The sequence below is a fragment of the Bos javanicus genome, chromosome 1, assembly GCF_032452875.1.
Source record: "Bos javanicus breed banteng chromosome 1, ARS-OSU_banteng_1.0, whole genome shotgun sequence".
Classification (NCBI taxonomy): Eukaryota; Metazoa; Chordata; class Mammalia; order Artiodactyla; family Bovidae; genus Bos; species Bos javanicus.
Genome location: NC_083868.1, coordinates 66399821 through 66422119, shown reverse-complemented (window position 1 = coordinate 66422119; position 22299 = coordinate 66399821). Strand labels below are relative to the sequence as shown.

The 22299-nt window shown below is 42.1% G+C and overlaps 1 protein-coding gene across 8 annotated transcripts in view; it reads left to right on the top strand.

Annotated features, from left to right (window-relative positions):
• GOLGB1 (golgin B1) overlaps nucleotides 1–18656 on the top strand; it is a 76411-nt gene extending 57755 nt beyond the window's left edge. For 5 of the 8 annotated variants that reach the window (XM_061402382.1, XM_061402291.1, XM_061402208.1 and 2 more), the window contains 7 exons: nucleotides 9375–9540; nucleotides 9728–9865; nucleotides 12336–12491; nucleotides 13386–13483; nucleotides 13929–14063; nucleotides 16889–16994; nucleotides 17254–18656. In XM_061402382.1, coding sequence (XP_061258366.1) covers nucleotides 9375–9540; nucleotides 9728–9865; nucleotides 12336–12491; nucleotides 13386–13483; nucleotides 13929–14063; nucleotides 16889–16994; nucleotides 17254–17388 — 934 coding nt within the window. In that variant the 3' untranslated portion in view covers nucleotides 17389–18656. The remainder of the gene's footprint in view (nucleotides 1–9374; nucleotides 9541–9727; nucleotides 9866–12335; nucleotides 12492–13385; nucleotides 13484–13928; nucleotides 14064–16888; nucleotides 16995–17253) is intronic. The other 3 variants (XM_061402462.1, XM_061402617.1, XM_061402627.1) reach the window with 2 other exon arrangements.
• Nucleotides 18657–22299: the final 3643 nt, after the last annotated feature.

Here is a 22299-nt window from a genome sequence, read left to right as displayed (position 1 = left end):
TGCTTTTGAATACACTTTCTAGGTTACCTGTCATAGCTTTCCTTCTAAGGAGCAAGTGTCTTTTAATTTCATTGCTACAGTCACCATCTACAGTGATTTTGGAGCCCAAGAAAAGAAAATCTGTCACTGTTTCCACTTCTCCCCCTTCTGTTTGCCATGAAGTGATGGGACCGATGCCATGATCTTAGCTTTTTGAATGTTGAGCTTTAAGCCAGCTTTTTTGCTCTCCTCTTTCATCCTTATCTAGAGACTCCTTAGTTCCTCTTCACTTTCTGCCAGTAGAGTGGTATCATCAGCATATCTGAGACTGCTGATATTTTCCCCAGCAATCTTGATTCCAGCTTGTGATTCATCCTACAGCCTAGCATTTTAAATGATGTACTCTGCATATAAGTTAAATAAACAGGGTGACAGTATATAGCCTTGTGATACTCCTTTCCCAATTTTGAACTAGTCTCTTGTTCCATGTCCAGTTCTGTTGCTTCTTGACCTGCATACAGGTTTTTTAAGAGAAAGGTAAGGTGGTCTAGTATTCCCATCTTTTTAAGAATTTTCCACAGTTTGCTGTGATCCTTTTAGTTTTTTCTTTTATTATTATGAAATAATTATAGATTTGTAGAGAGTTACAAAAAAAATAGTACAAAGAGCTTTCATGTACTCTTCATCCAGTTTCCTCCAGTGGTAATATCTTATATCACTATAGTTTGATTTCAAAACCAGGAAATAGTCTTTGGTACGATTCAAAGACCTTATGCAGATTTGACCAATTAGACTTTCACTCAAGTATGTGTATAGTTCTGTGCAGCTTTATGATATGTGTGGAGTCATGTAGCCGCCACTGCAACAAGAAGCACAACTGGCCCGTCATCACGGATACGTCCCTTGTGCTACTAGTTTATAGTCGCTCTTCCTCTCCCTCCATCTCCACGTCCGTAACTCATCTGTTTCTCCATCTTTATAATTTTGTCTCATTCTGAGAATTTTTTAGTATGTAACCTTTTGAAATTAGCTTTACTTATGTATAATGCCCTTGACATCTGTAACATCTTTGCATGTATCGATACTTCATTCTTTTTATTGATGAACAGTATTTCATGGTATGAATGTACTGCTTCAACCATTCATCCATTGAAGGTCATGTGTTGTTTCTAATTTTTAGCTACTGTAAATAAAGCTGCTGTAAACACTTGTGTATAGACTTTCATGTGGACAGTAAGTTTTAATGTCTCTGAGATAACTGCCCAGGAGTGCAAATTCTAGGTCATATAATAAATATGTTTCATTTTTAAAGAAGCTACAAACTATATTCCAGAATGACTGTATTATTTTACAACAACATATGAGTGATCCAGTTTCAATATCAAATGCTGCATCTTCATCAGGATTTGATATTGTAGCTGTATTTTAGTTTTTAATAGGTATGTAATGCTGTTCCATTGTGGTTTGAATTTGCATAAGGGCTACTAATGTTGAACATTTTTTATGTGCTTATCTGACATCTATATATCCTTTTTGATGAAATATTTGTGTTTTTTCTGTTTTCTAATTGTGTCATTAATTTTTACTGTTGAGTTTTGAGAGCCTTTTTGTTTGTTTTTTACTCCAGATACAAGTGTTTTGTCAGATATGTGACTTGCAAATATTTTCTTCCAGTCTGCAGTTCATTTTTTTCTTCTTTCCATTGAGACGGTCTTTTTAATTTTGATGAAACCAGTTTATTGCTTATCTTTCAGATGCAATAATTGTTATTGCAATTATTATTATTGCAATATTATTGTAATTATTATTGTTAATATTATTGTTATTGTTCTATCTTCAGGTTCACTGATATTTTTTTCCTTTATCGCTTTTTGAGTCCATTGAGTTAGCTTTTTATTTTGGATATTTTGATATTTTTTCATTCTAAAATTTCCGTTTAGGTCTTCTTTATATCTTCTGTTTCTTTGTTGAGGCTTTCTCTATTTTCATTTATTTCCAGTGTGTTAGTTATTACTTTTTGAAGCATTTATATGATGGCCACTTTAAAATCCTTCTTTAATTCTGTATATATGTTTCCAACATCTGTGTCATCTTGGGTCTTGTAATCTGTTAATTTTGTTTTCTCAATCAAATTGTGATTTCCCTGTTTTTTAGTATGATGAGTGATTTTAAGTTGTTCCTGAACATTTTGGAGTCTTGTAAGTTTTAATGATCAATCTTCTTTAAATCTTTAGTAGGCTTCCACTAACACCATGCTGAGAGGGAAAGGGAGACACTACCAATTTACTGCTGGAGGAGTGGGAGAAATGTGGGCTTTCCCAGGTGGAGTGGTGGTAAACAATCCACCTGCTAATGTAGGAGATGCAAGAGACTCGGGTTTAATTTCCAGGTCAGGAAGTACCCTGGAGCAGGAAATGGCTACCCACTCTAGTATTCTTGCCTGGAAAATCCCAGGGAAAGAGGAACCTGGTGTGCTACAGTCCATGGGGTCAGAAAGAGTCAGACACGACTGAGCATACATGTACACAGTGGGAGGAATAAGGAAAAATGCATCTACTCCATCTTGTCTTGCCCTTTTCTTTTAAAGATGAATAACAATGCTATATGTTCTATTAGAGGAAAAAAAGATATGATAGGAACTGATATTTTTGATGGTTCATTTAATTCAGTGTCTCAGATTTGATCCAAAAAGTAAAGGTAAAGAGTAAGTGCTTAACAGTATATAGACAGGTCCTGTTCTTGCAGCCTCCTTGTTGGGACTTTGTTACTGTTCGGTAAGACGGTGCAATGCACCTTAGTAAAACCAAACCTTTCAAGATTTGGTACTGAAAGGAGAATCTGTATGTTGGAAAGTGCTGCTGACCAAGCACCACCTGCTTTGCCTTACCTGCTGCTACAGGGCCAGCACAGGCAAGAGAATACAGAGAATATGAGGTGGAGTGTAGAGTCTGATCCAGCTTACACAGGGGCTACCCTGATGACAGTATAATAAAAGTATCAGTATATCAGTATAATAAAAATAATTATTGTAACATCCCTAGGAGAGCTCTTTAGCATTTTTTAAATTAATTACTAATTAGGCTGCATCAGGTTCTTTGCCTTTTAGCATATGGGATCTTAGTTCCCCAGCCAGGGATCAAACCTGTTTCCCGTGCATCGCAAGGTGGATTCTTAACCACTGCACCATGAGGGATGTCCTCCTAAGAGAGCTCTTAATGCGTAAATATGAGAGATTTGTTCCTTCACAGATCCTAGATGCTTTACTAACATGATATGTCAAAATAAACCTTAAGCAAAGTTTATGGAACAAAACACTTTTTCGAATTGGGTCATTTAAGTTTTATGGAGTGACATTACATCCAAAAAATTTTCAATTCAACATATTTACAGACTTTCTCATAAGTGAAAAAACTGAATTTCTCCTGTTTCTTCATTCTGTAATTGAACCTCCAGAAGGAAGGTGAATTAATCCATTTCAACCTCATGCCTTTTTTCCGGCAGGGAATAGCTGCCCCAGCTTATTCCCTATAATCTCAGTTCATCATCAAGAAACCATCTTCCTTCAGATACACATTAAGGCCGAGCACTGAATTTAGGGCCCTCTGAAGGTGATTGGGAGCACAAGGGAGCATCACCTTGATGTCACCCATATAGTATCCAAATTAAGCACAAGCTGGAATCAAGATTGCTGGGAGAAATATCAATAACCTCAGATATGCAGATGACACCACCCTTATGGCAGAAAGTGAAGAGGAACTAAAGAGCTTCTTAATGAAAGTGAAAGTGGAGAGTGAAAAAGTTGGCTTAAAGCTCAACATTCAGAAAACTAAGATCATGGCATCTGGTCCCATCACTTCATGGGAAATAGATGGGGAAACAGTGTCAGACTTTATTTTTTGGGGCTCCAAAATCCCTGCAGATGGTGATTGCAGCCATGAAATTAAAAGACGCTTACTCCTTAGAAGGAAAATTATGACCAACCTAGATAGCATATTAAAAAGCAGAGATATTACTTTGCCAACAAAGGTCCATCTAGTCAAGGCTATGGTTTTCCTGTGGTCATGTATGGATGTGAGAGTTGGACTGTGAAGAAAGCTGAGCACCAAAGAATTGATGCTTTTGAACTGTGGTGTTGGAGAAGACTCTTGCGAGTCCCTTGGACTGCAAGGAGGTCCAACCAGTCCATCCTGAAGGAGATCAGTCCTGGGTATTCATTGGAAGGAGTGATGTTAAAGCTGAAACTCCAGTACTTTGGCCACCTCATGTGACGAGTTGACTCCTTGGAAAAGACTCTGATGCTGGGAGGGATTGGGGGCAGGAGGAGAAGGGGACGACAGAGGATGAGATGGCTGGATGGCATCACCAACTCGATGAACATGAGTTTGAATGAACTCCGGGAGTTGGTGATGGACAGGGAGGCCTGGCGTGCTGCAATTCATGGGGTCACAAAGAGTTGGACACAACTGAGCAACTGAACTGAACTGAACTGAAAAGGAATCAGTGAACTAAAATGGACTGGAATGGGTGAATTTAACTCAGATGACCATTTTATCTATTACTGTGGGCAGGAATCCCTTAGAAGAAATGGAGTAGCCATCATAGTCGACAAAAGAGTCCAAAATGCAGTACTTGGATGCAATCTCAAAAACGACAGAATGTTCTCTGTTCCTTTCCAAGGCAAACCATTCAATATCACAGTAATCCAAGTCTATGCCCCAACCAGTAACACTGAAGAAGCTGAATGGTTCTACGAAGACCTACAAGACCTTTTAGCAGTAACACCCAAAAAAGATGCCCTTTTCATTATAGGGGACTGGAATGCAAAAATAGGAAGTCAAGAAACACCTGGAGTAACAGGCAAATTTGGCCTTGGAGTACAGAATGAAGCAGGGCAAAGGCTAATAGAGTTTTGCCAAGAGAACACACTGGTCATAGCAAACACGCTCTTCCAACAACACAAGAGAAGAAGACTCTACACATCGACATTACCAGATGGCCAACACCGAAATCAGATTGATTAATTCTTTGTAGCCAAAGATGGAGAGCTCTGTACAGTCAGCAAAAACAAGACCGGGAGGTGACTGTGGCTCAGATCATGAACTCATTGCCAAATTCAGGCTTAAATTGAAGAAAGTGGGGAAAACCACTAAACCATTCAGGTATGACCTAAATCAAATCCCTTATGATTATACAGTGGAAGTGAGAAATAGATTTAAGGGACTAGATCTGATAGAGTGCCTGATGAACTCTGGACAGAGGTTCGTGACATTGTACAGGAGATAGGGATCAAGACCATCCCCAGGAAAAAGAAATGCAAAAAAGTAAAATGGCTGTCTGAGGAGGCCTAACAAATAGTTGTGAAAAGAAGAAAAGCGGAAAGCAAAGGAGAAAAGGAAAGATAAACCCATTGGAATGCAGAGTTCCAAAGAATAGCAAGGAGAGATACGAAAGCCTTTCTCAGCAATCAGTGCAAAGAAATAGAGGAAAACAATAGTTGGGAAGGACTAGAGATCTCTTCAAGAAAATTAGAGATACCAAGGGAACATTTCATGCAAAGATGGGCTCAATAAAGGAGAGAAGTGGTATGGACCTGACAAAAGCAGAAGATATAAGAAGAGGTGGCAAGAAAACACAGAACTGTACAAAAAAGATCTTCACAACCCAGTTAATCATAATGGTGTAATCACTCAACTAGAGCCAGACATCCTGGAATGTGAAGTTAAGTGAGCCTTAGGAAGCATTACTACAAACAAAACTAGTGGAGGTAATGGAATTCCAGTAGAGCTCTTTCAAATCCTGAAAGATGATGCTGTGAAAGTGCTGCACTCAGTATGCCAGCAAATTTGGAAAACTCAGCAATGGCCACAGGACTGGAAAAGGTCAGTTTTCATTCCAATCCCAAAGAAAAGCAATGCCAAAGAATACTCAAACTACTGCACAGTTGCACTCATCTCACACGCTAGTAAAGTAATGCTCAAAATTCTTCAAGCCAGGCTTCAGCAAGACGTGAACCATGAACTTCCAGATGTTCAAGCTGGTTTTAGAAAAGGCAGAGGAACCAGAGATCAAATTGCCAACATCTGCTGGATCATCGAAAAAGCAAGACAGTTCCAGAAAACATCTATTTCTGCTTTATTGACTATGCCAAAGCCTTTGACTGTGGATCACAATAAACTGTGGAAAATTCTGAAAGAGGTGGGAATACCAGACCACCTGACCTGCCTCTTGAGAAACCTATATGCATGCAGGTCAGGAAGCAACAGTTAGAACTGGACATGGAACAGACTGGTTCCAAATAGGAAAAGGAGTACATCAAGGCTGTATATTGTCACCCTGCTTATTTAACTTATATGCAGAGTACATCATGAGAAATGCTGGGCTGGAAGAAGCATAAGCTGGAATCAAGATTGCCAGGAGAAATATCAATAACCTCAGATATGCAGATGATACCACCGTTATGGCAGAAAGTGAAGAGGAGCTAAAGAGCCTCTTGATGAAAGTGAAAGAGGAGAGTGAAAAAGTTGGCTTAAAGCTCAACATTCAGAAAACTAAGATCATGGCATCTGGTCCCATCACTTCATGGGAAATAGATGGGGAAACAGTGGAAACAGTGACTTTTATTTTTGGGGGCTCCAAAATCACTACAGATGATGATTGCAGCCATGAAATTAGATGCTTACTCCTTGGAAGGAAAATTATGACCAACCTAGACAGCATATTAAAAAGCAGAGACATTACTTTGCTGACAAAGGTCCGTCTAGTCAAGGCTATTATTTTTTCCAGTAGTCATGTATGGATGTGAGAGTTGGACTATAATGAAAGCTGAGTGCTGAAGAATTGATGCTTTTGAACTGTGGTGTTGGAGAAGACTCTTGAGAGTCCCTTGGACTGCAAGGAGATCCAACCAGTCCATCCTAAAGAAGATCAGTCCTGGGTGTTCATTGGAACGTCTGATGTTGAAGCTGAAACTCCAGTACTTTGGCCACCTGATGGGAAGAGCTGACTCATTTGAAAAAACCCTGATGCTGGAAAAGATTGAGGGCAGGAGGAGAAGGGGATGACAGAGGATGAGGTGGTTGGATGGCATCACCAGCTCAATGGACATGAGTTTGGGTGGGCTCCTGGAGTTGGTGTTGGATAGGGAGGCCTGGCATGCTGCTGCTCATGGGGTGCAAAGAGTTACACGACTGAGCGACTGAACTGAGCTGAACTAAAAGAATATTGTGTCAAGTTGCTATTATAAACGAAAGAAGAGGTGCACAGTTTTAAAGGCTTGTTTTTTGAAGCCGCTTGTTCCTCTCGAAACTTCATGACAGAGATTCTGAAAGAAGACTTTCCTGATAAAGTTGACCCTTAGGGAAGAGAAAAAGAGGGAGAAAAAAATGATTTCTTGTCTATTGATTTTTTGTTTTCCTTAATTTTCTCCTTTTTCACCATTCTTTTAGCCTTTCTCTCTTTACCTTCCACATTTAAGCAGTTTTGAAGGAAAGAAAAAGTATATATCAAGTGGCTGTGAGTAAATTATAAGAAGGAAAGGAAGACATTTTACTTCACCTTTAGAAGGAAGAAGACATGAAGACACAGATTTGATTCACTGGCTTTAGGACCAGTTTCTTTGCTGAATATCTTTTTAAAATAGGATCCCTGTCTTGCTCTTGAAATACTTTCAAGAAATGAGCTTTCCAAATATGAAAAGGCTGGAACATCTCATTCAGGTTTCTATGGCACTGGGGTTGGCTCATCAGAAGAGTATGGATTTATGCAATAACCTTTCTCTTCTACTTCAACTACTGGTTTGCTTATTCTGCTCTGGTTCCTGTGCTCTCTTACTTAAGGGGTAATGAGGTATAGCCCTTTTATGACTGTTCTCTTAAGTAATCAGGCTTGTTCCTTAGCTCCTATTCTCCATTGAGGGTCTCTCCAGATTGTAACTACTTGTCCATCTTTCAAAAAAAAAAAGGCTATTTGAAGCTTTGTAAAAGATCTGTGATCTTTTTTGTGCATTCTCACTCTTAAACTCCTCCTTTCTTATTCTCTCTCATTTTTCACAGACAAATATTGGAGAAAGTGTATTAGGGGATTTTCTGTGCCTTTTCCATATAGTGGCCTTGTAATAAAAATTTATTTTAGTTTCTAAGTTTTATTGTTCTGCCTTTTTGAAAAAAAAAATCTGACTGTAATGCAGGTCACCTTTTGACACAGCAGGATTCTTTCATAATAGGTTTATGTCCTTTAGAAAAGAAAGGACCATTTTACCTTGCTTCTAGAGAAAAAGACAGAAAAGTCTGATGTAGTTCAAACACAGCCTTGTATTATTGGGAAAAATAGAGACTAGTCAAAGTAAAGAGATGCTGCAGAAATTTGATTACAGCCCCTTTTTTTTTCAGGCATAGTGTAGCGAGAAGTAGAACTAAAGAATTTGGCACAGAGGCAGTTTTGCTAGTTCTTCAGAAAATTAGCTGGAATCAAATAGAAGCTTCCCTCTTGGTCAAATGCAGGGCATAAATAAATAGCAGCAGTTTATATTTAAATCCTTCCCTCCAGAAACCCTGCCCCCCTCACAGGAAGTCATCAGATGGTTTGCCTAATAGAGGCAGATGGACATGTAGCTTCAGGAAGCTGATGCTTCCTGGGTAGTGGTTACCTCTGAGCAGCAATCAGCGTTGGAATTACTCACCTGTGTTTGGTACGTGACATATGGTATCTCATTAAATCATCACAATAATTCTAAGGAGTAGATCATTTATTCCCATTTCATCAATGAGGCTTAGAGAGATTAAGTAACTTTTACTCAGGGTCTCATGCCTAGTGTAGAACAGAGCCAGCATTTGAACTCAGCTCCTTCAGACTCTACAGTGGCACCCTCATAACCCTGATGTTGTTCTAAAGAATTACAGTGGTTTGCCATTCAGACACAACTGAAGTGACTTAGCATCAGCAGCCATTGCTTACAGAGTAAGTTTTATTCAGTATGGTGTTCAGTGCCCCACAGGATCTGACTTCTTTCCTCTTCACCTTCATTCCCTGCTCTATCCACTCACCACACTATGTGCTACAACAATTCCAAAAATCACTGTGTATATTCATTCATTCTTGTACTTTTGTTCTATTCTCCACCTGGAATGCTTTTCCCATTATGGAAACCTGACTCATTGTTCAGGGTTCAGATCAAATACCTGTTTTCTGTGAAATCTTCCCCAGTCCTGCCAGTTACAGTTCTCTTTTAAGTTCCTCTTCATCATCTTGCTGCACAATTCTATTTATAACATAAATTTCGCTCTGGTTGTGTATTTTCAACTATATCTCTACATCCCATTACATGTTTCGAATACGTAGTTATTCATCTTTGTCTCACAAGTATATTTTTGCCTATGCCTATTTCATATTTTCTCTAGGATAGAGAAGAATTCCTGGGAAATGCAAGAGAGGAGAATGAAGGAGCAGTACTTTATGGCTATCGCAGATAAAGATCAGCAGCTCAGCCATCTGCAGAACCTTGTGAGGGAATTGAGATCTTCTTCCTCACAGACTGAGACCCACAAAGTGCAGTACCAAAGACAGGTGAGTAATTCCAATGCTGATTGCTGGTTGGAGGAAACGTTTAGTTTCCTGCAAGCCAAGTGCTCATCTGCCACTATTAGGCAAGCCATCTGATGACTTCCTGTGAGGTGGGCAGGGTTTCTGGAGGGAAGGATTTAAGTATGCACAATGTTAGGAGAGAGTTTTATCAGTGTTTATATCCTGGCAGGCATCCCCAGAGACATCAGTTTCCTTCAATGGATCACAAAACCTAGTTTATGAGACAGAGCATCTTAGGACTCAGCTCAATGACAGCTTAAAAGAAATTCACCAAAAGGAGTTAAGAATTCAGCAACTGAACAGCAAGGTATGTGTTCTCTGCTAGCCTGAAGTTCAGTTTCTTGTTTCCATGACTAGAAGCAAGAAGGTAAGTAGAAGCTGTTTAAGCTTAGGCTCTAGCTCTATTAGAAAACAAAAGTTTTACCTTTCTCAGAGCCTGGATCCCTCACCCTAAAGCACCAGACACAGGGCCATTTCTTTTTCCTCGCCTTTGCAGAGCCCTTGGGAGTGATTTGGAGAAGCCCATTCAATAAGAATGATAAAAGCCAACTCCTTTAGGAAGACATCCTACCCAACATCATCTTCCCATAACTTCTCACAAATCCTCCAGCAAGCTCCCCGGTATTTCTCACTAGTGTGTGGCAGGGAAGAGTCTCAGGAAGGAGGCTTGCATATGTGATTAGACAGAGCGAAAGAGGTGAGGGGTCTGCTTTTCATACTACTCCATTTGTAAGCTTCCTCACTGTGTATCTAATGTTGTGGAATTAAAGAAGCCAATTTGCTTTTTCCTGAACCCCAGGCTGGCCACTCTAGACACTCTAGGAAGCATGCAGGAGTAGATGGACCTCTTTCTATGGGAAGAGCTGCTTTGCCATCTGGTCCCTAGAGCAAAGGGCAAGGCAGGAAAAAAGAAAATTATTCTCAGTGCCTTCTCATATCTGTCTTGTCCCCTCATCCATTCTTTGGCTTCTCTTCCTTCATCACCTGCTTCCCTCCCCTCACCATCTTATGAATCTTTATACTCCTGTTGTCTCTGACTAGTCAGATTATTCTCTGGCAGCACCTCACCCAGTTCTGCCTTCTTCAGAGGAACCCAGCTAGGTAGTTTATGTTAGTGCCAGGAGGAATTTGAGTGATCATTTAGACTCTGGGATCCAAAAATTAGCTTTCAGGAGGGCTATCAATATAAATGTCCAAAAATTATATACAAAATGATGTGTTTGTGTGTGTAAGTTTCTCATCACAAAAACTCAGGCATTCACCAAGGGATCTGTGATCCAAAAACGGTAAAGATCAATAGGCTGTACACAGATGAGGAAATTAAGGCCCAGAGATATTAAGTAATTTGCCCCAAATGTTAGCAGCAGGTCAGTCTGGGATAAAGATGGTAATGTACATGGAAAACACAGTGCCTGGTTTGTGTAGAAAGAAAGAAGAAAGAAAGTGAAGTAGCTCAGTCGTGTCTGACTCTTTGCAACCCCATGGACTGTAGCCTACCACACTCCTCTGTCCATGGAATTTTCTAGGCAAGAATACTGGAGGGGGTTGCCATTTCCTTCTCCAGGGGATCTTCCTGACCCAGGGATCAAACCCGGGTCTCCCACACTGTAGGCAGATGCTTTACCGTCTGAGTCACCAGGGAAGCCCCTGGTTTGTGTAGAAGGCACTCATTAAATGTTGTTAAATTCAACTAACATTGAAGTATCAGAGACTGATAACACTGTTAACTCTGGCAGAGTTAAAAAAAATTTGCATTTAAAATTTGCGTTTTTTAAAGTAGGTTAGTTGGTCACAGTGAATTGGTAAAATTACAGACCCTTTGTTGGGGGTGTTTTCTGGGAGTTTTCAGGGGGTGCTATGGTGGGGAGACTCCATAGCAGATCCTACCCAGTTCCTCTTTCAGCCTACTCAGTTGTTTCCAAAAAGTTCTGCCCTTCATAGCTCTTAACACCTCCTCTTTCTACAAAGTAGATCCCATCTCAACCTTGTTGTATTTGCTTTCCTGAAGATTAGACTGTGAGTTACTCTGGGCATTTGTCTTTCTAGGATGGTACTTGAAACTGCAGTGAATAGCCAGTGAAACATTTTTCATGTAAATATTTTAGTGGGGTAAAACACCAAAAAGGCACACAAATCACAAATACAGTCTGGTATATTTTCACGAAGTGAGGACACCTGTATAAGCAGCACCTAGATCAAGAATGAGAACATCTCCATCCCTAGGGTTGATCATTCACTTATTCATCATTCAGCAAACAAATAACTATTATCTACCTTCTGTGAGCCTAGCCATATGCTGGGTATTGAGGATACACAGTGATCCCTCATGGAGTTCATAGTTTGGGGATATTAAAGCTTCCACTAACTGGGTCCCAGCTAACTAGGAGCACTGCTTCTTGGGCTCTAGTATGGGTAGTAGCAGATGGGCTGTCAGCATAGAATGTCTCCTTTCCAAGCCGCCACCCTAATTCTTTCCATGGATGCTCAGACTTTGTTTATATCTCTACCTGATCGTGGGCCTTCCCAGGTGGTTCAGTGGTAAAGAGTCTTCCTGCCAGTGCAGGATGCAGGAAATGCAGATTCGATCCCTGGATCAGGAAGATCCCCTAGAGGAGGAAATGGCAACCTGCTCCAGTATTCTTGCCTGAAAAATCCCACGGACAGGGAGCCTGGTGGACTACAGAGTTGTAAAGAGTCAGACATGACTGAGCATGCACACTGCCTGCTCCTGGTGAAACAGTCCTGTGGGCTAGTGCTTATCGTCTCTCCTATTTCAGTTCTCTCAACTGCTGGAAGAGAAAAATACCCTTTCTATTCAGCTCTGTGACACCAGTCAGAGTCTCCGTGAGAACCAGCAGCACTACAGTGACCTTTTCAATCACTGTGCAGTCCTGGAGAAGCAGGTTCAAGAGCTGCAAGCTGTGAGTGAGAAGGTGAGGGGCTGGGGAAAGTGTTGGGAAATTGAGCACGGATGATAAAGCATAAAGCAAAGCATCGAAAAGGCTGATGTCTTCAGGCTGAAGATTAAATAGGTGTGATAGAAACAGTGAGGAGAGGAGTGAAGGAATAAGGTCCAAGAAAAGCTGAAGAGTGAACGGATTAGAAGGAAAAAGATCATCAGTGAGGTTCAGTTCAGTTCAGTCGCTCAGTTGTGTCCGACTCTTTGTGACCCCATGGACTGCAGCACACCAGGCTTCCCTGTTCCTCACCAACTCCTGGAGCTTACTCGAACTCATGTCCATTGAGTGAGGTGGTGGAAGAGAAATAAAAAAGTGAGTGGTAAACAGTGATGACTGAGGCTTTTGGAAGGCTTTTTGCTTCAGGTAATAGGAAAGCGGTAGGAAGATTTGGACCTGAGAAACAAAGTTGGCAGCGTTGTTGACACCAGTGGAGAGGAGAGGTTGTTGAAGTCAATGAAGACTGGGAATGAGTGGAGGGGAATAGGACATGGCAGGAAGAGGAGAGGGGAGGGGAGGAGTGGCTGAATCAGGCAGGGACCAGAGTGGCTTCTGGAAAGTAGATGAGTCTCCAGTAGAAGAAAGTGGGATTCAGTGACAAGCCTTGAAACTTTTGAGAGGAGAGATTCAAGAATGAGAATCTGGAGGAAAATCTAATGATGAGTTTTATGTAGGAGATTATTAGAGCAGAAGATTCTTACTTCTAAATCTGAACTTGAAGAGAGTGATAAAACAGGTATTCCTCTCCAAGATTTCTTTTTTCTCCAGTGCCTAAGCAAGTTCTCATTCTGCCTTAAGCAAGTTCTCATTTTGCCTAAGCACAGTTTCTTGAGTGGTTTCATCACTGAATTACTAAACTTATTCTTCCAGGGGCCACTAAATATAGATGTTGCTCCAGGAGCTCCCCAGGAAAAGAATGGTGGTCACAGGAAAGGAGATGCTGAAGAACTGAGCGAGCCACAGCTAAGGTGGGGGAGCAGCTCTCAACCCTGGAGTGTGTGCTGTGTAGGCAGCACTTGGGTGGTCATCTAGTTAGAATGGGAGTCCATTGTATGGATTTAATGTGTCATCTTTTCTTACTGGCCTCACAGGATTAATGTGAGGATTATAAAGTAACAATTATAATAACAAATTGTGTGTGAGTAGTGTGTGAAACAGACCCTCCCTACTCACACATATTTTACTAAGATTATGATATTCAGATGAGAGATATTCAGAAGTCCTTAAAATCTCTTACGGCATTTCCTGCAGCTTTATTTAATCCTTAGACAGGCGTTCTTTTAAAATACTCATTGTGTTTGTACAGCCTTCTATAAATGTCCATGCTTTATAACCTTGGGAAGACTTCGAATCCCTGTATCAGCAACTCTGTCCTGCATCTAGTGATGCTGTTGTTTTCCTTTTGTCCTGAAGCTTTTCTGAGGCCCAGAAGCAGCTCTGCAACACTAAACAGGAGATGAACGAATTGAGAAAACTGTTGGAAGAAGAACGAGACCAAAGAGCGGCTGCTGAAGCTGCCCTCTCCATGGCCGAGGAGCAGATCAGGCGGTAAAGGACTGAAGGACACAGCCTTTCTTCATTTCTGACCCTTTCTGATTCTCTGTGTGTGTGTGCTTAGTCGCTCAGTCATGTCCGACTCTTTGTGACCCTGTGGACTGTAGCCCACCGGGCTTCTCTGTCCACGGGGATTCTCCAGGCAAGAATACTAGAGTGGATTGCCATGCCTTCCTCCAGGGGATCTTCCCAACCCAGGGATCAAACCCAGTTCTCCCACATTGCAGGTGGATTATTTACTGTCTGAACCACCAGGGAAGCCCAAGAATACTGGAGTGGGTAGCCTATCCCTTCTTTAGGGGATCTTCCCAACCCAAGGGTCAAACTAGGGTCTCCTGCATTGCAGGTGGATTCTTTCAGCTGAGCTACCAGAGAAGCCCTTTTTGATTGTACTTGTGTGCATTTCATGGCCAGACTTGGGAACAAAAAGGATCTAGTTCTCATCCTGAGATGGGTGCTGTAGCAAGAGTGGGATCAAGGCAAGCCATGGTAATCCAAGCTCAGCCCATCCACAATTCCCTCTTTGGCCCTGATGCAGAATGGAAACCGAGGCAGCTAATCGAGCGCTGCCTCCCCAGACCTGGCACTGCTGTTGTCCTGTTAGCACCCGACACACTCCACAATGCCAATGGAGCTCAGTGGGCTTACCGTTTAAAAGCAGCTCACCAATGCTTACAAACCTCTCAGCCTTACTCAGCCTGGCCTACAGACAGTGACAGACTGACCTGCATGGTGCCAGACCATGCTGTCTGCATCAAGGCTGCCCCTAGAAAGCTTATCTTATGGAGGAACAGACACAGAAGGGGTCCTTTGCAGCCAGTCGGGCTCTCATGAGGAGAACAGGCAGGGTGGAGCTAGGCTGGGCACATTAAGTTTCTTTTCCAGGCTCACAAATCAGATTAAAGTGTTCCTTCACTCCTGAGAAAAGTGTGGGCCCTGTAAAGACAGTGCAGGAGTTTTAGGCTAATCAACATCCCTTCATGTGGAGGAAACATCAGGAGTAGAGTTCCAGCCTCCCCACACAATTAAGTGCATCCCTCTAGGCAAATGCTTGATCAAGTGTGTGCTGTGTTACTTGCAGCCCCTTGATACAGTTCTCATGGGTTTCTGTTTGTTTTTGTGTTTTTTTGAAGGATAATTGCTTTACAGAATTTTGCTGTTTTCTGTCAAACCTCGACATGAATCAGCCATACGTATACATATGTCCCCTCCCTTTGAAACTCCCTCCCATTTCCTCCCCGTCACACCCCTCTAGGTTGATAGAGAGCCCCTATTTGAGTTTCCTGAGCCATACAGCAAATTCCAGTTGGCTATCTATTTTATATATGGCAATCTGAGTTTCCATGTCCCTCTTTCCACACATCTCACCCTCTCCTGCCCTCTCCCCATGTCCATAAGTCTATTCTCTATGTCTGTTTCTCCACTGTTGCCCTGTAAATAAATTCTTCAGTACCATTTTTCTAGATTCCATATATATGTGTTAGAATATGGTATTTATCTTACTCTTTCTGACTCACTTCACTCTGTATAATAGGTTCTGGGTATCTACCTCATAAGAACTAACTCAAATGCGTTCCTCTTTACGGCTGAGTCATATTCCATTGTGTATATGTACCACAACTTCTTTATCCATTCATCTGTCAATGGACATCTAGGTTGCTTCCATGTCTAGCTATTGTAAATAGTGCTGCAGTGTACAATGGGATACATGTTTCTCTATTAATTTTGGTTTCCTTGGGGTATATGCCTAGGAGTGGGATTGCTGGGTCCTATGGTGATTTTATACCTAATTTTTTAAGGGATCTCCATACAGTCTTCCATAGTGGCTGTATCAATTTACATTCCCACCAACAGTGCAGGAGCATTCCCTTTTCTCCACACCCTCTCCAGCATTTATTGGTTGTAGACTTTTTGATGAGGGCCATTCTGACCAGCGTGAGATGATATTTCATTGTGGTTTTGATTTGAATTTCTCTAATAATGAGTGATGTTGAGCATCTTTTCATGTGTTTATTTCCCATCTGTATGTCTTCTTTGGAGTCTGTTTATGTCTTTTCCCCACTTTTTGATTAGGTTGTTTGTTTTTCTGATATTGAGTTGTATGAGCTGCTTATATATTTTGGAAATTAATCCTTTGTCAGATGTTTCATTTGCTATTATTTTCTCCCATTCTGAGGGTCAATTCTTGTTTTTAAGAGAAACCATTGAGTGGATAAAAACAGCTTCTTCATTAAATGGAGAAGTTCCAGTATTAAATAAATAAGCAAGTTAAGCAAAAAATGAAACAGAAAGCAATAGAGGCTGTAGTTCAGTTTAATTGTAAAAACCCCACAAAAATCTTTCTTGAATTCTTTTGCCTATTAGATTTTAATAAACAGGGAAAAAAATTAAAAGAGTTCCTCTGAGCCAGGTGTGGCGTAGCAGGAAAAAAAGAGCATGGGGTTTAGAGACACAGCTGGGTTTTGAATTCTGGCTTTACATCTTACTGGATGTACCATTGTGGACAAGTACTTTTTCCCTCTTTAAGTCTTACTTTGAAGATAATAACACCAACATTAAACCTGAGGATTAAATGTATGTAAAGCACCTGATCCAGCATCTGATACACAGTAGGCAGTCAGTTCTTGGTAATTATTACCATCTCTGCTGCTGCTACTGAAAGAAACCTGTCTATGCTTTCACTCCTTGCATGGGGACGGAGCCATGGGAGCTGCAAGTCCCTTACACTGCATCCCATGGCAAGATGTCCAGGGTGATTTCACCTGATCAGCCTCTCATGCCATGAACCAATGCCTCTTTTTTTTTTTCCCTCAATTCAGGTTGGAGCATGGTGAATGGGACTCTCCCCGGTCTCCTATCATTGGCTCCTGCGGCTCCCAGGAGCAGGCGCTGTTAATAGATCTTACGAGCAGCAGTTGTCGGAGGGTAAGAAGGGAGAAGGCTGAAGAGAGGGCACTGTGCTATCAGACGGGCTGGCTGTGTTGAGGGCAAGGGGTCAAGGAGAAGGAACATGGGCCTGAGACTGGAAGGGTGTGGAAGGCTGAAGGAAACTATTGGGATGTACCACGCTGCTGGCCCCAAGGAGCTTTCCTTTCAGGATGCCTCTTCTCTGCAGTGGTTGGAGAAGGAAACAGGGCAGATCTCTCTAGGGTGAAACTCTCTGACTTCCACATTTTCTTTTCAGACCCGGAGTGGTGCTGGATGGAAGCGGGTCCTGCGTTCGCTCTGTCACTCCCGGACGAGGGTGCCCCTGCTGGCAGCTGTCTACTTTCTGATGGTTCATGTCCTACTCGTTCTATGTCTCACAGGCCATCTCTAAACCTAGTTCTCACCTTCTGGACCACTCCCCCCAGAACTTGGGATTCCCTCACCTCTAACATCAAAACCATCAATTCCAGTGGAACAGTCTTCCCACTTACAGGTCCTCTTCTCCAATTCTCCACAGAAAGTGCCTGTAAAAACAGAGGTGGATATGAGCACAGGTTAGAGCTGCAGGGGCCAGTGATTCTGCTTTCTCCTACTGCCCAGGGCCTGACACTTCTGCAGTGGTTATTGAGCCCAATGTTTGTTCAGGTTTTGCAGGGCTCTGCTATTTTATGGTCCTGTGAAAGATGCTGAGGAATGTCTTTCAGCCAGGAGGATGGTTCCAATAAACCTAATAATCAGAAGTCCAGTATCATTCTGATTGATACTTTCTTTCCCTCGTGTATCTTATATTTTCTCCCACTTCAGAGAGGATGTGGACCTGCCATAAACATGACAGGGGGAATGTTCCAGGGAATATTACCTCACAGGAGTATCTAATTAGGTCTCTGGCAAAATAGAGTCAGAGTGGAAGGACTCCCCAGGGGTGTTAGCTGTTGGATCACAGAGGAGGACAGCATCTCCTTCCCTGTCTGTTCAGACATACTTGGAGTGAGACTTATGGTCCTGGACTGTACGGTGAGGATCCCACTGCTTATCCCTTGATCATCACATGTGTACTGAGGTATGAAGTGGCCTGTGCCTTTCCTTTCACTGAAAGGCAAGAGGAGCTGGCTATGGATGGTGGAATTCAATACTTATCATTCCTGTGTTATCTGGATAAGCCTCCAATGTGGGCTCTACACTGGTAACCCCTAAGACAGTACACTAGGAACCAGCCCTAGGTGAGGCACTGAATCCTAGCCAGGGAGATCAGACTGGTGTGACAACCACCCCTAGCCTCCTGAAGTCCAAAGCTGCTTTGCAGTTGGTGACATTCAACTCCAGCTTCTCTGCATGTCATCTACCCTCTGTGGTAACAGGGAGCTGAATAAAATAGAGGGAGACTATAGAGAAGACAAAATATTTAAATCCAAGCCTGAGAATGACAGCCAGGTTTGAATTCCGTTTGTGCCTATTCCCCAGCCCCAATCCTTACCGATTGGTTATTTTCTCCTTTTGCACATGTCCCCTGCCTGCTCTCACTACCCAAAGAGGAGAGAGAACTGGTGGACACACTGATCTGCTCTAATCCTTTGTTCTGTGATGACCAAATCACGGTCACAGCAACCCAGGAACTTTCCTGAACAACTGTAAAATAATAAAATTATTTTCAGAATGAAATACTGTGGTGGTGTGTGAATGTATGTATACACAGGAGGTTACATATATGTGTTTGCTTGCTGAGGGGAGGAAGGGACATAGAGGAAGTAGGGATGGGGTAGCCAGGAGTTAATATAAAGGTAGAGAGCTGTGCATATCCAGGCTTCCTTCTCACTGGCCAGCATCTGGCTGCATGCATCTTTCTAGGCTTAACTATATCTCAGGTGGTAAAATGGAGTGAGGAGATGCCATCCTAATACTGAACCAAACAAAGCTGAGCCTTTGGGCATGAGATTCATGTAGGTTTTTGCCTGAGCCTGGAAGAACTATCTGGTGCATATTGAAAATACTTGATCCCTAGGGATCCCTCTGGGTAGGAGTAGGGTAGGGAAGGTAAGTCTCATAGGGGAAAAGCAGAATGGGCAGTATTATTTATATCAAGTCCAGAAGCTCCAATACTTTGGCCACCTGATGCGAAGAGCTGACTCATTGGAAAAGACCCCGATGCTGGGAAAGATTGAGGGCAAAAGGAGAAGGGGGCGACAGAAGATGAGATGGTTGGATGAAATCACTGACTCAATGGACATGAGTTTGCGCAAACTCTGGGAGAGAGTGAAACCTGGCCCACTGTAGCCCACAGGGTCACAAAGAACAACTGAACAAAACATCAGGTCAGTGCTTGAGAAAAACTAACTCACTTTCTCGAGGTACAATAAGTAAGTTTTGAACCACGTCTATCTGACTTTAAGGCCCACGCTTGCTGTGTTTTACTGCCTCATTAGGAGTGAACTTGGGACATTTGCTAAAGAGAGATGGACTTGCTTTTTTTTTTTTTTTTTAATTGTATTGAAGTCTAGTTCATTTACAGTGTTGTGTAATTTCTGCTATACAGCAAAGTGATTCAGTTATACATATTTTTCATATTTTCCATTATCACGGGATATTAAATACAGTTCTCTGTGCTGTACATTAGGAACTTATCATTTATTCATTCTTTACATAATAGTTTGCAGTTACTAACCTCAAACTCCCAACCCATCCCTCTCCCATCCACCCCTCCCCCTTGGCAACCGGTCTGTTCTCTGTGACTCTGAGTCTGTCTCTTTTTTGTAGGTAAGTTCATTTGTGCCGTATTGTAGATTCCACATATAAGTGATACCGTATGGTATTTGTCTTTCTCTTTCTGACTTAGTATGATAATCTCTAGATCTGTCTATGTTGCTGCAAATGGCATTACTTCATTTCTATGACCGGGTATTATTCCATTGTATATATGTACCATATCTTCTTTATCCAACATAGGCTTTCTTGTCATCACTGATTAAATACTTTGATTTCTCTAAACAACTGTACCTGGAAGGTGTGTCACAATATCTGGTCTGATTGTTTCTATTTTTGATGCAAATTTAGGATTCAAAATGGTCTAGAAAATTTTCCCCCTTCTACAAATTTACTCTTCCTTATAATAACTTTGGTGCTGCCATAATAAATAGGTTATCAGGTAGGAAAAGTAGTTAATCTCCACATTAGGTATAGAATCCTTAGATTGCCCTCCTCTGTATTTTGGACAAACATCCAGGCCCTGTTTGAATCTACTGGGGAGCTCACGACTGAGCAAGTCAGGTCAGAACTCCATGTCAATCAAGATTAGGAGAGGCTTGGTCAGATATGGTGACAAATACTCCCAAATTCTCAGTAGCTAAAACAGCAGTTATTCTTTAGGATTCTCTTTTAGTCAGATTCCAAGTCCCTCACACAATGAGTGGGGCTCTACTTGTGTTGTCATTTTCAGTTGGGGACCGTCACCCAGGGCCCTAGGCTGCCAGAGGAGTGACTCCAGGGAGCTGCAGGTTGTCTTGTGTCAATTGGAGGGAAAAAAGCACAACCTAAAAGTTGAGAATTCTGTTTTATTTGGCAGACAAAACTGAGAACTTAAACCCAGGCCGCAGCCTTCCAGATAGTTCTCTGGAACTGCTACAAAAAGGTAACGGAGAAGCCAGGATATATAGGAGTAAAGACCGTGCAGATGATACCACCCTTATGGCAGAAAGTGAAAAGGAACTAAAAAGCCTCTTGATGAAAGTAAAAGAGGAGAGTGAAAAAGTTGGTTTAAAGCTCAACATTCAGAAAACAGATCATGGCATGTGGTCCCATCACTTCATGGGAACTAGATGGGGAAACAGTGGAAACAGTGTCAGACTTTATTTTTTTGGACTCCAAAATCACTGCAGATGGTGATTGCAGCCATGAAATTAAAGACGCTTACTCCTTGGAAGGAAAGTTATGACCCACCTAGATAACATATTCAAAAGCAGAGACATTACTTTGCCAACAAAGGTCTGTCTAGTCAAGGCAATGGTTTTTCCAGTGATCATGTATGGATGTGAGAGTTGGACTGTGAAGAAGGCTGAGTGCCGAAGAATTGATGCTTTTGAACTGCAGTGTTGGAGAAGACTCTTGAGAGTCACTTGGATGGCAAGGAGATCCAACCAGTCCATCCTAAAGGAGAGCAGTCCTGGTTGTTCTTTGGAAGGGATGATGCTAAAGCTGAAACTCCAGTACTTTGGCCATCTCATGCGAAGAGTTGACTCCTTGGAAAAGACTCTGATGCTGGGAGGGATTGGGGGCAGGAGGAAAAGGGGACGACGGAGGATGAGATGGCTAGATGGCATCACCGACTCGATGGACGTGAGTTTGAGTGAATTCCAGGAGTTGGTGATGGACAGGGAGGCCTGCGTGCTGCGATTCATGGGGTCGCAAAGAGTCGGACACAACTGAGCGACTGAACTGAGCTGAAAGACCCTGCAGACAGTTGAAACTACAAAAGATTACTGTTAACTAAAGAAAACCAAATTACTGTTTATTAAAGAAAAGCTATGACAAACCTAGATGGTATTAAAAAGCAGAGAATTACTTGCGACAAAGGTCCATCTAGTCAAAGCTATGGTTTTTCTAGTAGGCATGTATGGATGTGAGAGTTGGACCATAAAGAAGGCTGAACACCAAGGAACTGATGCTTTTGAGCTGTGGTGTTGGAGAAGACTCTTGAGAGTCCCTTGGACTGCAAGGAGATCAAACCAGTCAGTCCTAAAGGAAATCAGTCCTGAATATTCATTAGAAAGACTGATGCTGAAGCTGAAGCTCCAATACTTAGGCCACCTGATGCAAAAAACTGACTCACTGGAAAAGACCTTGATTCTGGGAAAGATTAAAGGTGGGAGGAGAAGGGGACAACAGAGGACGAGATGGTTGGATGGCATCACGGATTCGATGGACATGAGTTTGGGCAAGTTCTGGGAGATGGTGAAGGATAGGGAAGCCTGGCGTGCTGCAGTCCATGGGGTTGCAAAGAATAGGACATGACTGAGCAACTGAACAACAACAAAGAAAACCAGATATCTCAAGTTAATGAATTTTCTCTGCACGAGAAGATTTAAGAGTCTGGGCTCATTGTTATGCATCTTAGCTATCTAGGGCTAGTGTCCTGTTCTTTCCCTTGCTGAGTCCCCTTAGGTGTGCCTTTGAGGTGGGTGCAGTGGCTAAGGACTTGGCAGGGGGCAGCTCATTTGTCTCCATCCTGAGTTCCCTTAGGGCTCACCTGTGGCTTGATGTCAAGGAGCATAGCAAAGTTCCTGCTGGTCTTGAAGTCTCCACTAGAAAGTGA